The following is a 16,288-nucleotide window of genomic DNA, read 5'->3' on the forward strand; positions in this document are numbered from 1 at the left end:
CTTGTTTTTCTGTATTTTCATGAGGAGCAGTGTCTGTGCTGTACTCTGTGCCATGTGGCTTTCCAGTGCTGTTGCAGCCTGTTTTTTTTTTTGTGGGAAAGTTCTCTGATGACCATTGGAGAAGCAATATTGCTAATTCTGGACAAACTGGGGTGTCAGCGCCTGCAAGATGTGCTTGTGGGATCAGAAGAGGGACTTTTTTATTCTTAGTCAGCCCTGGGGCAAACTTTCTCTTAAGCAGGATACATTGCCTCTACTACCTGGCTGTAGCCTGTGCTGCATTTGGGTCCCTGGGAGGGAATAATTTCTTCCCTCCCATCTCTACCTTCCTGAGACTCTGATATGGAGCAGGGAGGGAATTCTTCAAGGTCCATCCTGTGGGGATGGATTAGTCCTCAGAGAGTGCTTGGCCATCTGTGACAGTTAAATAGAGAGGACTAATAGTCTGGGACAGACCTTCCTTTGGCATTTATAATGGTAGCCCATGTTCGGGAGGAGTTTCACACTAATACACATGCAGTCCTGTATGTTCTTCCTAGTCTCACAGCAAAACTCTGATTGCTAATTAACAGTTTCCTGTCCCTTCCTCTTGCCAGTTGATACATGCAGGGTGTGAAAGGGCAATTACCAACATTTGCTAAGTAAATGTCTTTCAGAGCATTTTAGAGCAGTTTGCTCTTTTTACAGCAGTTGGTGACTGGGGCCATGCAAAACTAGTTATCATTTATCACTCTAAAAGTAGTTGGATTTGGGTGAATCATGAGCTTCTATTTCTAGTCTATAGGACTATCACTGGGCTGAAAACGCCCAGAAAGTCTTCAGTCAGGGAATTTCACAAAATCTGGTTTATTGCCAATTAACATTAACTTTCAATTATTGATTCTGGTACTGGGAAATAAAAATGAACAATTGAACAAGCACTTAGGAAAGCACCCCTTGGCTTCCCTCCAGACTCATCTCTCCCCTTTCCCAGTACCCAGTCCTCTTGCTGCATGCGGTCACTGCGCGGATGCAGTGGAGAAGGGATGGAGGTCACTGCATTGCAACTTGGTTTGTTTTGCTGATCCTTGTTTGTTGCTCCATGTCTACCCCATTGGCTGCAGTCTCCTCAGCGTGTACCTCCTCTGTCCTCATTTGTGCAGCCACCGTGTTTGGGCAGTTCCTCTGGGGTGTCTTCCCCTCCCTGCCTCCTTACCTGTTGTTGGGTGGCAGTGGTGTTCAGTTCATGTCACTTTGTTGCTTTTACCATTCATTTTTTTTAATCAGTCTTAGTGAAGGTGTGCGTAGACCTGAGCACTGCATTGACCTCCTTGGTGGCTTCCAACTGAGTGCCCCTGCAAGCCACTGTTTCAGCAGTGCCAGAAGGAGCAGGGCAGCCAGATGTATGGTGTACAGAAAGCAGGACTGTTTTTTCGGGTTTACATGTTTTCAAATAGTACATCTGTAACGCTGTGCTGCAGCAAAGAGCATTAAAAAAGCAGCAGGCAGTTTTGCATGTGGCAGGTTCACAGCCTGGGACTCTTGAATTGGTTGCGTGGAGTGGGTACGAAGGCTTTAGGTTCAACTCATGTTCTGGCACCCTGGTTATGATTTCACTGCCATCAAGCTGTTTTCTGACTATGTTTAAACACTGCTATCTGACATTTCTGGGAAAAGAAAACCAATCACAGCATACTTACAAATGAAGGAAATGTCTTTCGACATTACTTATGAATATTTCTTTCAATCTTTCACAGACTGCCTTTTCAAGGTGTGTCCTATGAACCGATATTCAGCCCAGAAGCAGTACTGGAAAGCTAAACAAGCCAAACAAGGAAACCACACAGAAGCAGCGCTGCTGAAGAAACTTCAAGTAAGAGGCATCTGTATTTGTAGCCTTATCTCGATCTGCAGGCTGTAGGATTACAATAGAATGAGAAAGAACAGTAACAAGTGCCTTGGGAACCACTGCGATGGGTATTATTATGCCACCATAGCAACTTCATATTCTCGTTAACTCTCCTACCTCCTGACTGGCATTTATTGCCCCTGCCCTGTTTTTTGTCTTACTCTGGGCTGGGGGCTGTGCCCATAGATCCTATGGATCTTTGCTGTAAGCAAAACACTTCTTTCAGAAGTTTTACAAAGTAGAAATGGAGTTATTAATGTCAGGAGTGGGCCCTAGTTTAAATCATGCTTTTATTGTAGAAGTGCTTTCCAGGAGTTAGGTGGAGAAGCGGATGGAGAGATTTCAACACTTTAGTCTTGAAATTCCTCAGAATTGCGGTTGTCTTTTATTTCAGTCTAGGTGATCCTTATCTGAACCATTGAGCAGATTGTATTTTGCATCAAGTACAGTATGGATGGAGAAATTCTTCTGTCTCTGAAAAAGAGCTGGCCTGATGTTATAATTGAGTGCATGAGACTAAGCGAACGCAGGTCATCATAAACCTGGTAGATAGCTTTATGTGCAGTTGAGAGGATGCCAGTGCTTCCAGTTAAAAACAGCAAGAAAGGCACATGATGTGTGGCTAGAGCTAGCTACACAGTAATTACAGCTAGGAGCTGAGTTTGTGCTGTGACTGTGTTTGACGCAGACTATTGTACTTAGCCTTGATTTTGCTATGTCTGACCTACTAATTTTGCTACATACAAAGTCAATGTATTTGTATGCAGTTAAAAACACAAGTAAAAAAAAATGGTGACAGGGAGAAGCTGATCATAGTCCCTTCTTTTTCTCCTTTCAGGATGCAATAAAGCACCTGGAATTACTTTTCATGCTTGAAAATTTGTTAGATAGCATGCATCTCAGGTGTGATCCATAAACTGTGACTGAGTTTTTATTCTGGGTAATGAAAAGCCAGAATCATTACACAGGGTCTGAGTGATTATAGTTCAGAAAATTATGCTGCAGCAGGATTCAGGTGCTAATATTTTCAGTGCAGTAATGCTTGCAGGTTGAAGGAAGTGTTTTAAATGTGATGCCGTTTCCTTTTATCACTATCTGTTCCAGTAGCTGAATACAGGTCCTGATTTTGTTAAGAGCTTAAAGAAATAATCATTCTCTTGCAGCATGCGGCAGAACTGGAACAAAAGCAGAACGAAAGCGAGAACAGAAAGCTGTTGGGTGAAATTGTAAAATACAGCAATGTCATACAGGTAAACCCATTGAAATCCATCTGCCTTCTCTCAGAGCTTGAAAAGAAACAGTTGTTTCATTTCAGGGTTCCAGTGGAAATGAATCTAACCACTGTAATCTGGATTCGCAAGGGTCAGGTAAACATAAGTTGGTGAAGTTTACACCATTGTGTTTTTCTGTCTGTTTTAAAGCCTACCAGAAGTGCTACATATTCATGTTTAAATAATATGTCATAATACAAATTTTATGTGTAATTTTTTGCTGCTATGGTTTAGAATCTGAATGTAAATATGTATCTTCAAGATTTATTTCAAAATCATATTATAGGGGTGCTGTGCAGCTCCTTTTAAATCACTGAAGTCATTTGTACTGCATGACATACAAATGAGACAGAAGTTACGTTCCTAAGTGCAGTATAACTTTCCTGTAATGGGTGAAATTCCTGAAGGTAACACTATTTATGGATCCTTGCTCTACCTGCACGCTATATGCTGTAAAATTGATCACTGACATGTTTCTCTCAAAACTGAGATATAGCATCTGTTTTTCTAAGCCGCAGTATACTTCAAGTTTCATTTTTGCCTTCATGTATGTTATGAAAAATCATTACAGTGTGGAAATCTGAGCCTCCTCTTTTAGCTAAAGGAAGAATAAGCAACAGCCATCAAAACCCTCCCTTTGAAGGGAGAATAAGCAACACGTGTACTAATTCTTTTAATTATCATTTGTTCACAGCTACTGCACATCAAAAGTAACAAGTACCTCACAGTCAATAAGAGATTGCCGGCTCTGCTAGAGAAGAATGCTATGCGGGTGTCTCTGGATGCTGCAGGGAACGAGGGATCCTGGTTTTATATCCAGCCCTTCTGGAAATTGAGGAGTGAAGGTGACAATGTAAGTGGAAATACTGAATGTGTAAGAGGGAGAAGGCAGAAAGTTTCCAGAAGACACATGATTTCTTTGCTATTGGCATAAATCATAATGGATTAAGTTCAGGGAAGAAATACTTCAGGTGGTGCTTGGGACAATTAGCTTTTAAGTGTAACTGGAACGTGTTACCAAATTATGTGGTCTGGAACCTGAAATGTTGACACATTCATCTGAGCCTTGCTGGCCTGTGTTGGGGCATCTTTGCTAAGTCCACCTATTGAGTGTAGATTACAAAGCTGATAATAAGTCATATTTTACACTAAATAAAAAAAAAAAAAAGATTTTTTTCATATTCTGAGCAGCATTTTTTTTTTAGGATGTCAGCAGTGAATGTTTCCAGGAAATACATCCGGTTTCTTCAAATCTCTTGCCCCCCTCAGCATGAGAGTGACATCTATGATTGCTAGGTTGGATAGTCTGGTGGGTCTTTTCTGGGTAGGGTTCAGTAGGAGAGTAAGAGGAAGACTGTATAGAAGAGGTCTTTGCAGATCTGTGAGTTGCAGGATGAGATCAAAACTTGGTTCTTCTTTCAGTTGGCTGTAGCTTGGTTGAATGCCTGCTGTGGAAAATTCAGATTTGGCTCTGGGAAGGCCACATGATGAACTTGCGTGGTTTTATATTGTAGACCTAGCTGGGAATGTTTGGCCACGCTTCCTGTAATTGGTGAAGTAGCCCTCTCAGGATTGCAGACAGGAATGTCTGTTGTGTATTTTCTCCATTAACTTTGTGGCTATCCAGCTCTTGGGTTACTGTCCAGGATGAGTGTGGTTGCTTGCCGCTCCTTTTGGCAATCTGTTGTGGGGAGGGGAAGAACTGCACTCCCAGCTCCTGATCAGAAGTCCCTAAAGTCATAGTCTTTCCCTCCTCTTCTCAGTGGTCAGAAGGGTATGTGAAAAGCTCCGCTTTTCCCCAAGCCTGTTGCAAAGAAAAGCAGCAAACATGAGTAACTGTCTTGGGCACCTCAGCACGGCTTTTCAGCTGGGGGAAGTGTGTGTTGTGGATCAAACTTTAATCTGGTATTCTTTTCCCTCTTTGGAAAGGAAAAGAAGAAAGAAAAAAGGTGACTTACTGCTTTAAGGTTTTGGCTTAATTTCTTAGAATAACATCAGTTCATAATCTTCTTATTTTCTCAGCCCGGGAAATAAGTGCATGTCGTGCTTTCTAGAGTGAGGACCTGGGTTCCCAGATTGTGATCTTCAAAGCTGTCCTGAGCCTTTACAGCTGAAAGCAGCAGAATGATCTTAAGCATATAAGTCATCCTCAGTACTACAGACTTTTTGGTTCAGTTTTACACTGTTGTGGGCACATAAGAGTTTGGAAGTGGTTTGGATAGTCTGAAAAGCTTGCAAATCATTGCAGTGATTGCTGTAACTTTCCACTCTGCAGACCTCTTTTCTGGTTTGCTCCCCGTGGGGCCGTTTTTGACACGCTCTGAGCTACAAGGGCTATGTGAGAAATCATTAGATTTACTCCTAACTTAATAGCCTCCTTTGGAACCTGCCTGCTGCTTGTTTTCTGTCACAAGGTGTTGCCTTTCAGAGCTGGAAGCTTGCCATTATATTTTATAGAGGAAAGTCTTGAGACCCACATTTTACCTCCTTTCTACCAGGCCTAAACAGACCTGATAATTTTCTTCGCAAACCTTCAGTGCTAAACATTAGCCCTTTGGTAGCTTGCTTGTAACTGCTCTGGCACATTTCCACTCATTCAACAGTTACAGAAGCTAAGCAGCTGTTGTAAGGGGGATAGGGGAGGATTGCCCCTCACAGACGGAGAGAGGCTCCAGCCTTGTACCCACTCCTTCCCTCTCAGTTGCTGCCAGCTGTGTGCCCATTAAAAAGCTAGTCTGGGGGGACTCATCTACAAAGCACCTAAAACCACATAAGCTGAAGCTGCTTTACCCACTCACTAAGTTAGCTTTTTAAGAACTTATATTTTTTGGTACATTTTTCTTCTGATCTCTCAGTACATGGAGTTAGCTTGGTATATCAGGCCCTTATACTGTTTGGAAATTTTGAGTTGTGCTATAATGAGGGAATTCCCTAAGAAGGCACATTTTAGCAAGTCTTTAGATCAGTAGAAGTGAGTATTGAATTAATGCTTGCATGACTGCTACGGTATCAGATGACCCAGACAAGGTAGATCCAAATATGCCATATATCCTTAAAGAAAAGAAGGTGGTTTAGTCTGGGAGAAGCTGTGATACAGGAAGTCATGTGTATGAGTTTTCTGGTATGTTGTCACAGTTGTATAGCCTTGTGAAATATAAGTTATTTCTCTGAAGGAGGGGTAGCTTAGCTTCATTAGCAACTGATAAGTTATGCAAGTCAATGAAAGTAATGACAAAATACAGCTGAAAATGTACAGTACTTGGCATAACTGCAGTGTTTTATACAGACTTTCCTTAAGCATATAAGAGCTCTTCCTCAAAGGAAGATGTCACAGATTAAGGCAAAAGTTGGTTCCAGTTTGACCGAATAACAGAATGGGCACTGATAACAGGATTAGATCTGTGTGGATTGCATTTGCAGTTGTCTGCCATTTTAGGTGTTTTAAAGTGTGATCTTGCAGCATGTTGGGGGAGGTAGTCTTGGACTTGGAGAATGCCCAGCCACCTGTGGGGAAGTTCTGTTAATCCTCCTGGTCTTTGAAGTGTATCAACGGTTCCACTGGCAGATGTGATTATAGCATAGAACCAATGGAGATGGAGTATCAGAGACTTTGGAGATGGAGTATCAGAGACTTTGGAGATGGAGTATCAGAGACTTTGGTGTGACCAAATACTTCAAACTGAAATCACTGCTACTGCATCTTCACAGCTAATAGAACCTTTTGTAACTGCCAGTCTTTGTGATGTATTACACCTCTACTAGAATATTTGCTCCTACTTCTTGCTTGTGGTGGGTCAAGGTGAGCTTATGGGGTATATATGAATGACAGAATTGCTCTAAGTGATGCTAGTTCTGGTCCTCTACCCAGAAGACAAAATGCTGTCAGCTTTGACTATGACTCTTCCTACTTTCAATGTACCCTCTCCAACAAGGCATGGACAAGTAAGGTTGCATGAATTTAGAAATTACCTTGTGCAGGTAGAACTCTGCTGCATCCAAGACTGAAGGACCTTGTAGGTTTATCTTGAATTCAAAAGTTATATTTTCATTGGCTTCCCTATGAATTTAATTATTCTTTTCTTACCTAGACCAGAAAGGGTAACAGTTTAGTCAAAGAAGTCAGGAATGAAATCCTCAAAAGCTGTGTGTCTGATGAAGCTTTAACGAATTCATGTCTCTATGTAACGAAGAAGTCCCAGAGACCTGTCAAACTATTACCCACTGCTGGTCTACAGCATACAATGACCAGCTGTGCCCCAGGGTAGCTAAGGAAGAGGAGAATGAGCTGGTGTCAGTTTTAATTTTGCAGAGGGAAACCTTGGGAATGCATTGCCCTATCTGCTATAACCTCCATATAGTACAATTCTACATGGGCATGTGCTCTGCCTTTGGCGTTTTGGGCATGCTGAAACATTATTTGTTCCATGACCGCACATAACAGTTCTTTCTCAGATGTGTGCTTACAGCAGAGTAGCTGTGTATATCTCCTTTCCTCTGGTTACTTCCATGGTAGTTACAGGCTTGTGTTCAAAGATACCTTCCTCCTGCCCTCTTTTTTTTCTGAATAAGATGCTCAATGCTGTGCTCTCTTATTAATTTCATTGTTATAATCCTGATGTACTTGCAATAATTTTGAAGTCCTGATTCCACTTTGCAGGATGCAAGCCTGATGGTTTTTTGATTAATGAATTGTCTGGTCATAACTTCTTAAAATGGGCTGTAAGTAATGTCTGTGTGAAGCATGGCATGCAGAAATGTATTGCATAAGTAGCATACCTTAAAGACATCTTGTCATTATTTTGGTTCCACTAGGGAACTTTTTCTTATTTCCTGGATCAAATAGGATTTCTATGTGTAGTCTGAGCATGATGACACTGTCTTATGTTGCTGTTTTTTAGCTGTGTTGGTAAAGAACAGGCAACCTTCTTTTCACCTCTGCAATGGGGGCTGAATTCACCTGTGTTGAAGTTAGATGAAGCTGAATTGGGCTCTGCTTGTTCATATGAAATGTGCTGATCAATGCAAAAAGCCTTTTTGTTTATTTGTGTTCCAAAAGAAAGCATGGCTTGCACAGCATTTCATAGAGCAAAAATCACATGTAGCCGTTTGTCTTCATATGTGTGTGCACTTAAAATTGATGTGAACAACCATAAGCAAATCAGGACCCGATGCCAACCAATCTGTGTGGATTGATTTATTTCTTTTTTTATGAAACTATTAATTTTTCCCCCCTCCCAGGTATGAATTGAATTCTCTATACGCATGTCTCATTAGGTCAAAGACACATTTGTATTTTGTTTTTTCCTTGTCTATATAGGTAAAGGATTGCAAGGGTATAGGAGTTTGCTTGCAGGGAGTCAGGTAGGAATTCCTCTCACAGAGAGAAGGTCTCTCAGCTGATGTGCTGCCTGTGCTGAGCTCCAAACACCGTTTTGGGAGTAACAGCAGAGGGGATGGGAGTATGTTTGCCTCTCCGAATTTCCAGTGAATTATGTTCCATTACAGATTGCAGTCGTATGGTCTAAACTTCACAACTTCCGAGGCTGTCGTGACATTTGACAGAAGATGTTCCACAGAACTGGGGAGTCATTGGGCTGAGAAGTCTTGTCACAGACAAATTTTTAAGGCCTTTGTGAAATGAAAGATACCTTGATGGGTGAAGTTTGGCTGACAGCAAGAGAGGGAAGAGAGTCCTGCTCTCTGAGTACAGATTAGCTGGCAGTATATATGGGATAAAGAGCAGTTAATGTAACTTTATAAATGAACTGAATTGCTCTTGGAATTCATAGGTTCACATCTATTTCATGATCTCAAATTTCTGCTGAACTGGGTGACATGCTTACTGAGAATGTGAGGATTCATTAGTGTGAAATCTTGAACCCAAGCAATCGCGGAGGCATGGGTGAACAGAGCTGGTGTGTGAATTGTCTGCAAGTGAATTCACTGAGTGCCATTCCTACAGCATGTGTTTGAGTCATTTTCTAAGAAAGTAACATTACTTCATTTTATTGGGTAATTATATATGTCCAAATTGCATTTTGCTTCTGACTTCCAGGTTGTTGTGGGAGATAAAGTTGTTCTCATGCCAGTCAATGCAGGGCAGCCTCTACATGCCAGCAACATTGAGCTTCTAGATAACCCTGGCTGCAAAGAGGTGAGGAATTGCTCTTTGGAGGGGAATTGCTGATCTGAGATGTAGTATATGTTGTTCTTTACTGATAGCCAGAACCTTTCGTTAGCCCACCATGGGTTAGATGCCTGTATTAAGCATTTGTTCCAGCTTGGCCTCAAAAACCAACATGAAATATGCTTAATCTTGGTGCAGTTCTTTCTGGCTCTGAAATCTTTGTGAGTTTTGTTTGAGTATCCGGAAGTCTCACTGATGTCCAACAGCTCTGTAGGTTGTCTTTAGTAGTATGTCAATAGACAGAATAGCATTTTGCCTGCTGAATCTTCGCCATCATCAGCATCACTAACACTTAAGAGCTTCAGGACCCACGTTAGGAACTGTACAAATACATAGCTAAGCCATGTCCCCTGCCACCCTACCAGTGTGTGGTCTTATAGAAGAATAGAATGTCTCAAAATGAAAAGAACACCCCTTAAGACTGTAATTGTGTTGTTTTGCTTTTGTGTTTTGTTGGTTGGTTTGCTTTATGTTTTTTTTTTTTGCCCCAAAGGTAAATGCTGTCAACTGTAACACAAGCTGGAAAATAACTTTGTTCATGAAATTCAGTAGTTACCGGGATGATGTACTGAAAGGAGTAAGTATGATTTTTTAAAATTGGCTTTTGAATCTGAAAAATGCCGTATGTGACTGTAGAGAAATAATACCTGGTGAATAAAAGAAGAAATGAGGACTTTATGGAGCTGTTGAGGATCCCTCACTACTGTCCTTCAACAACCAGAATGTTTTTCCTCTGTGTTATTGTCTTACTAAGTGAAATTGTTTGGATTGTGCTAGCTTCCAGCCCCTTTCGCCTCCCAGAGACAGCTCAGGATCCATGAGAAAAGATGAAGTTCAAGCCCAGAATGATGAGGGCTCTGTTCAGAATAGCTGTGACACTTCAGTTTATGCCAAGATGATAAAAGCAGGTATAAGATGCTTACAGAAGGGAGTGAAAAATTACAATAGCTGTAATAAGACAATGTAGCTTTAAATGTTGAGGGACTGCACAGCTTCCTGCCTTCAGATCACTCCCTGAGATTTACTTTGTCATTTTAAAGCAATGAATTTCCCTGCTCTTTACTTGGCACTATCAACTGGTTATTTTTCAGGAAGTATCAAGGTATCATCTGTTTTTGAGGAAGAATTTGAAAAGGAAAATGGTATATATATATGTATAGCCTCATTTCGGGGTAGTATTTAAAGCACTTGAGAGAGGCAGCAGGAAGCAAAAATGTGAGCAGAAGAAATAGAGGGGGCATTAGTTTTGGTGGCAGAGTAGAAGAGATGAGGTATGATGTTAGAAAAATCTGATCATTTTCCCTAATTTTTATTTTTAATTTCTAAAGTTAGCTGGAACTAAAAATCACCTTTAGGTTAACTGTTGCCCACTATTCATTGCAGTGCTCTGAAACAAGTTTTTTTTTAACAGAAGTGCGTGGGTCTCCTTACAGGACTGAATTATCTCATTTGATTTCCATACTCAGTTCCAAGATTGTATGCCCTGCACGTGGTACCTGCTCCAGCAATAGGAAACTAATAAATGTTATCTTCACATGAGCTACGTTGATATCGCTGGAGCTGGTACAGTTATAGAGAATGAGTCTTGCAGTTTTGCCTACCAGTTAATAACACTTCTTTTTCGTATTACTTTAGGGAGATGTTGTTAGGCTATTTCATGCAGAGCAGGAGAAGTTTCTGACCTGTGACGAATATGAGAAGAAACAACACATTTTCCTTCGTACTACATTACGTCAGTCAGCCACTTCTGCAACAAGTTCTAAAGCACTGTGGGAAATAGAGGTATTTTTTTCTCTATAAATATTTCAGGACCTGAAGGCCAGGGTTCAGTAAAAATACTTTACCACGATATGAATCATTCATAGCCTCTCGATATCATCATACGCCTCCCCGTAGCTATTATTATTTTATGAAGCAGTTTGTGTAGGATGATCACTGGAGAGATGCTTTATTGTTGTGCATGTGTGGAGAGAGGATGCTTTCTTGCTATATTTACCTGCACTAACATGACAAAGAGTCAGATTCAGACTTGACATAAATGGTGTGATTTTATCAAAACCAATCAAATGATGTTCATGTATCCTGGGTTCTGAGTGTTTATATTTGGCTTCACGTGCAATGTAGAAAATTGAAATTCATGACTAAGGAATCTCACAAATGTGATCGAGTCCATTCTTCTGCAACACTGCACATCAACATCTGTTTAAAGTTAGGCTGAATAAAGGTGTTGTTGCTGAATGGGGGTGACTAACAAATGTATTTTTGTTTAACTGAGGAATGTTGGAAACTGGTATCTCTCAAACCCTTGCTATTACAATAGTCATTTATATACATCCTATACTCAAAAGTTCTTAGGTGCTGAACGAACTTTGTGCATTTAAAACAGAACTCCTCACTCAGGTCAATGGTTGATTTTTGTCAGAGAAAAGACTGTATGGAATAGAGTATACTGCACTTGTAGTTCTTTGAGATCACTCCATAAGAGAGACAGACACTGTGAGGTTTGAAGATAGCAAGTGACCTGCAGCTCAGTCAAGGGGAAAAAGAAACAACCAGCATATTTCAAATTATATGGGGATATTTTATCCCTTGAACAAAGATTTATCAGAAGCTCGTAGTGTTGTCAAAAATAGAGCTGCTATAAGTGGTGAAACAATCTTAAGATGGTTTGGGTTTTACTTTTAAGTAGTGCCTATATAAGCGTAGAGCATCTACACTTACTTTCTTGTGCTCCAGATTCACACTATGTCACTTTAAAGCAAAATTTGGCTCATCGTGTTTGTAAGGAGTAGATTAATGTAAACATGGAAAGTAATAGGAGTAGTATTTCCTGGCACCTGCCAAAAAATAGATGTAAGTAGCTGTTATCAATGGTGGGCTTAGTGTGAGCACAGAATTCATTTCTGTGGTAGACTGTAATTATATGGTTTACATATTTTTATTTGAAATGAGCTGTAAGAACTGACAGTGATCTAAGTATGATCTTGAGGGGCATAATTAAAATCTGCGCTTCTTCTTTTAGGTTGTCCATCATGACCCTTGCCGGGGAGGGGCAGGACAGTGGAATAGTTTGTTTAGATTTAAGCATTTGGCTACTGGAAACTACTTAGCTGCAGAGGTAAGAATGTCAATTAAACAACTGGTTGGGTACTGCCTAACCGAGTACTGTACATGTCCTCCTAATTCAGAACTGCCACTGTAGATAGGTTCACAATGGAGATCTCAAAAAGATCTCACAGTGGCCTAAATGGGGAGAACTGGATGTACGTTGCTGTTCATGCTGTGTTGCTGTATAGCCAAAGGTTGCAAGGAAAATTTTCTGAGCTACAGGACACAAGCAGGTGAGTTCAAGGCAGCATCTAACCTTAAATTCAACTGTGTTGTTGAATCTTGTATTTGCTATTGTCATGGCAGCCACAGCTAACGCCACTGTTAAATATCCACCATATTTACATCAAAATCTTTGGATTAATTTATCTTTTGGAGTACCGCTGTGATCAGTCAAATATTCTTCTTTGCTAGCTCAGGCAGTCGTATACAGAGTAAAGCTTTTGGAGTGGAACTGAATGTAAGGTAATTGTTGATCTTGATTAGAGCAGTCTGTGTGCAAGCACTGGACCAGATAACTCTATACTGTTCTAACTTGGTAGTTGCCATTCCTTTTTTTCCTACAGGCTCTAGACTTCTTGGCAAAAAAGTTTCTATGGTACTGATTTCAGTGCATTGATCTCTGCCAGCCAGCATGTGGTCCGAGGCATCTCTGTGCTCTGTAGAAACTTGAGAAAGGACAAACTTGTATATTGGTGTCAAGAGTCAACCACTCCCACATAAGAGACATTTCCATTTTCCTCTCTGCTCACAGTGCAAAATCGTAGTAGAAAGATTTTATTCAGACTAGCTAGGCTGATGGAGAGCCAGGAAAGGCATCAAACACTCTGACTGATGGGCTTCCTTCTCCTACCGTAGCTCATCTGCTCAGGGATTTTCAGGATAAAAATCTTCAGGTGAAGTGGTGTCACACTACACTGAATGTTGAACCTGAGCTTAGGTCCTTTCTCCCTCTGGGAAGGAAAACCCAGTCTGGAAAGTACGCAATATGGAAAGTACAGTTGTCACAGTAGAATGGGAGCTGGAAGAGCATTTGGGTGAAACAGAGGTGGCTGTAAAGAGCAGAATTAGCTACTGTATCTATGAAGTGTAAAATACCTGCTGTTGGTGATATTAAAGGTACCACTGTCATAAAACCCTGTGAGCTGTATTTTAAACAGTTGATATCTGGCACAACACACCAGCCAGACATACACGTCAAAGATTTATGAACAGGCAGGCAGACACCTAATGTGTGTGAGCTAACTTTAGATCAGTTTAGCAAAGCTTACTGAACACTTATCTGTGCTTTTGCAGCACAGGAGGATTACTCATGGTGTGGATTATGAGCAGCGTCACACATTACCATGACCTGATTTTGTTTAAGCTTCCATGATAGAGATATCTAGGGTGCAATAATAAGTGCAAACATGTAAACAAAATTCACAAATCTTTTAAGCATTCTGTTGTTGGCTAATAATACAATTTCTGTCACAATTTGAGCCATGGTAAATCAGGATTGATTGCTGTTTACAGACATATTTTCCTTACTTCATCTTTCCGTAAAAAATCAGCTTCATGTGTACCATGGAGACGTCTGCAGTGGAATCAGGCGTAGGTCAGGTCTCAGACAATGAGCAGAAGTGTCCTCCAATTGCGCATCTCCTTTTGCTCCTCCCAGTTAGGCTTGTACAAGTGCTGTGCCTTCTCTTTTCCTCAGGCTTCCTGTGCCAGATGTAGTTGGTCAGCCTGATTTGGGACTCAGCGGGTCACTATTCAGCCATATTGTGAAGGGATGCCACTGCAGCTTAAGGTCAGAAAATTCAGAACACTTGCCCCAGAGAATTCAAGAATTTAAAACTAATGAACTAAAGGCGTTTCAGCACTGCAGTAAAAAAAACCCAAACAACAAAGAAACAAAAAAGAGCAAACAGTGAGACAATACAGTTGTTCAGTAAGCAAAATGTTTAGGTGAGTACTTGCAAATCTAATTCTTACAAATTTGGGAGAATGAAGTCAGGATGTGTAAATCCTAGATTCCACATTCCTTAGAATCACAATCAGTCATCCAGCTTTTGTTACCTTACAAAGTGTAAGGGTGCTCTGGTACCTCTGAATTCTGACACAGTCTCAAGTAGTACTATTTCCTTTAATCCTCTTTCCACATGGCATTACTTAGGCTAATTTTCAATAATATGCTTTGAAGTTCTTTAAGACCTAACTAATAACATAAAGCAACCTAGACCCTACTACTAGACTATGGGCTGAAAGTGAGCCACCCTGAAAGACCCACCTCTAAAGGAGCCCCAGTGGAGGACATCTGCTAATTGCATTGCTGCATTGTCATTTCCCTGCTGCTGTGCACATCCTGAGGACACAGTCTGACGTATCAGATACAGGTATGCTCTTGCACAATTCCTTAAGGTGCAGGAGGGATATGCTGGAGAAAGTGTTTCATGTTTGGTGGTAAGACTGGGACATCAGAAATCTGCGTAAGTGGTAATGTCTCCTACATGTCCAGCATTTGGCAATCTGAAGCCGCTGGCTCAGACATTCCTAAAACATTGAAATAATAAAAAAGTGGAACCAAATGCTCAGCTGTAAAAATGCAAAGAGAAATTCTCTTCTTTGGAGACAGTGGGGGTTCTGCTGTTAGTGTCAGAAGGGCTTGATTTCACCCAAAAGAGCTGAGCAAGATCCTTAGTGGGAGATTTTGACACTACGCTAAGCCACCAGCTAAGATCCAGGCTGCTGAGTTTTATTCTCATCTTCGTGGAGTCAGCAGTCTTTTAGAAAAAGTTCTGTAGAAGATTCTATTTTTTTAGCCCTGGTTACAGCAAAATGACCCAAGTTATTTTGAAGCTTTGTATTTATAGAGAGAGGTTGTAAGGTTGGGTGAAAATTGAATGCTTCGAAGTAACAAAGACTTTCCCACATTTATTTTTTCAAAGTCTTTTCAGTGCATATACCACATGTAGAATGCACCAAAATTCTATCTGTGTATGGGAGTGAGCTGCAGTTTGTTGGAACAGCCTTTCAAATGCTGCATGTTGGGACCCCACAGCTGTGCCTTTCTCATGAACACACCTAACCTTTTCAATATTCTAATCACCAGGATCAAAGTCTCTTTGAACTGAGTATCAGCTTATCAATTGTGCTGAACCTAAACATGCACCTTTGCTATTGTTCTCCGTGTGCATAGCAGCTCCAATTCTGTGATATTTAAACTGTATAATCTGTACCGAAACTATTAACGCTTGGCTGTGTGAGGTTGTTAAACATGTGTGCCCATGCATACAAGAAATACAGGATATGTCTGTCATTTCATATGAAATTTCTCACGTGAAATGGATATTGCTAGATAACAGCAAAAAATATGTATGCAAATATCAAATCACATGCTAATTTGAGATACTGCAGTAGACAATATATAAGTCACATTATGTTGCTTGTGAAACATTGTGAACATGTACATAATCACAGCGCAGAATTTGTAAGGAAAAATCTGTGATGATTCTGTCTTGTTTAGTTGAATAGACTAAACTAGAATTACTAGATACCTTGGCCAAGATAGGACAGTACGTGTGGTGAGGTGTAATTGTCTTTAACACTAGTTAACTCTGCTATACTATGTGAATTAAGATAATACAGGTAACATGCAGCCTTAATGTTTATGTTCTGTGATACTATAAAACTGTGGCCATAAACAAGGGTTCAAATTATTATTGTGTCTTCCAAGGTAGTGCATACAGTGCTGATATTGCTCCAAAAGGTAGTCTGTGCTCTGAAATTCTTCTAGATGAAAGAGAAAAGTAAGAGCAGGCTGGCCAATGCAATAGGTTGAAACAATGAGCT

General features: G+C 40.6%; 1 protein-coding gene across 3 annotated transcripts in view; it reads left to right on the forward strand.

The window, feature by feature from the left end:
* ITPR2 (inositol 1,4,5-trisphosphate receptor type 2) overlaps positions 1–16,288 on the forward strand; it is a 261,899-nt gene that overhangs the window by 39,378 nt on the left and 206,233 nt on the right. For all 3 annotated transcript variants that reach the window (XM_065673846.1, XM_065673864.1, XM_065673855.1), the window contains 7 exons: positions 1,737–1,852; positions 3,052–3,138; positions 3,854–4,012; positions 9,215–9,313; positions 9,840–9,923; positions 10,982–11,128; positions 12,369–12,464. In XM_065673846.1, coding sequence (XP_065529918.1) covers positions 1,737–1,852; positions 3,052–3,138; positions 3,854–4,012; positions 9,215–9,313; positions 9,840–9,923; positions 10,982–11,128; positions 12,369–12,464 — 788 coding nt within the window. The remainder of the gene's footprint in view (positions 1–1,736; positions 1,853–3,051; positions 3,139–3,853; positions 4,013–9,214; positions 9,314–9,839; positions 9,924–10,981; positions 11,129–12,368; positions 12,465–16,288) is intronic.

Source organism: Lathamus discolor, chromosome 1 (genome assembly GCF_037157495.1).
Source record: "Lathamus discolor isolate bLatDis1 chromosome 1, bLatDis1.hap1, whole genome shotgun sequence".
Lineage (NCBI taxonomy): Eukaryota > Metazoa > Chordata > Aves > Psittaciformes > Psittacidae > Lathamus > Lathamus discolor.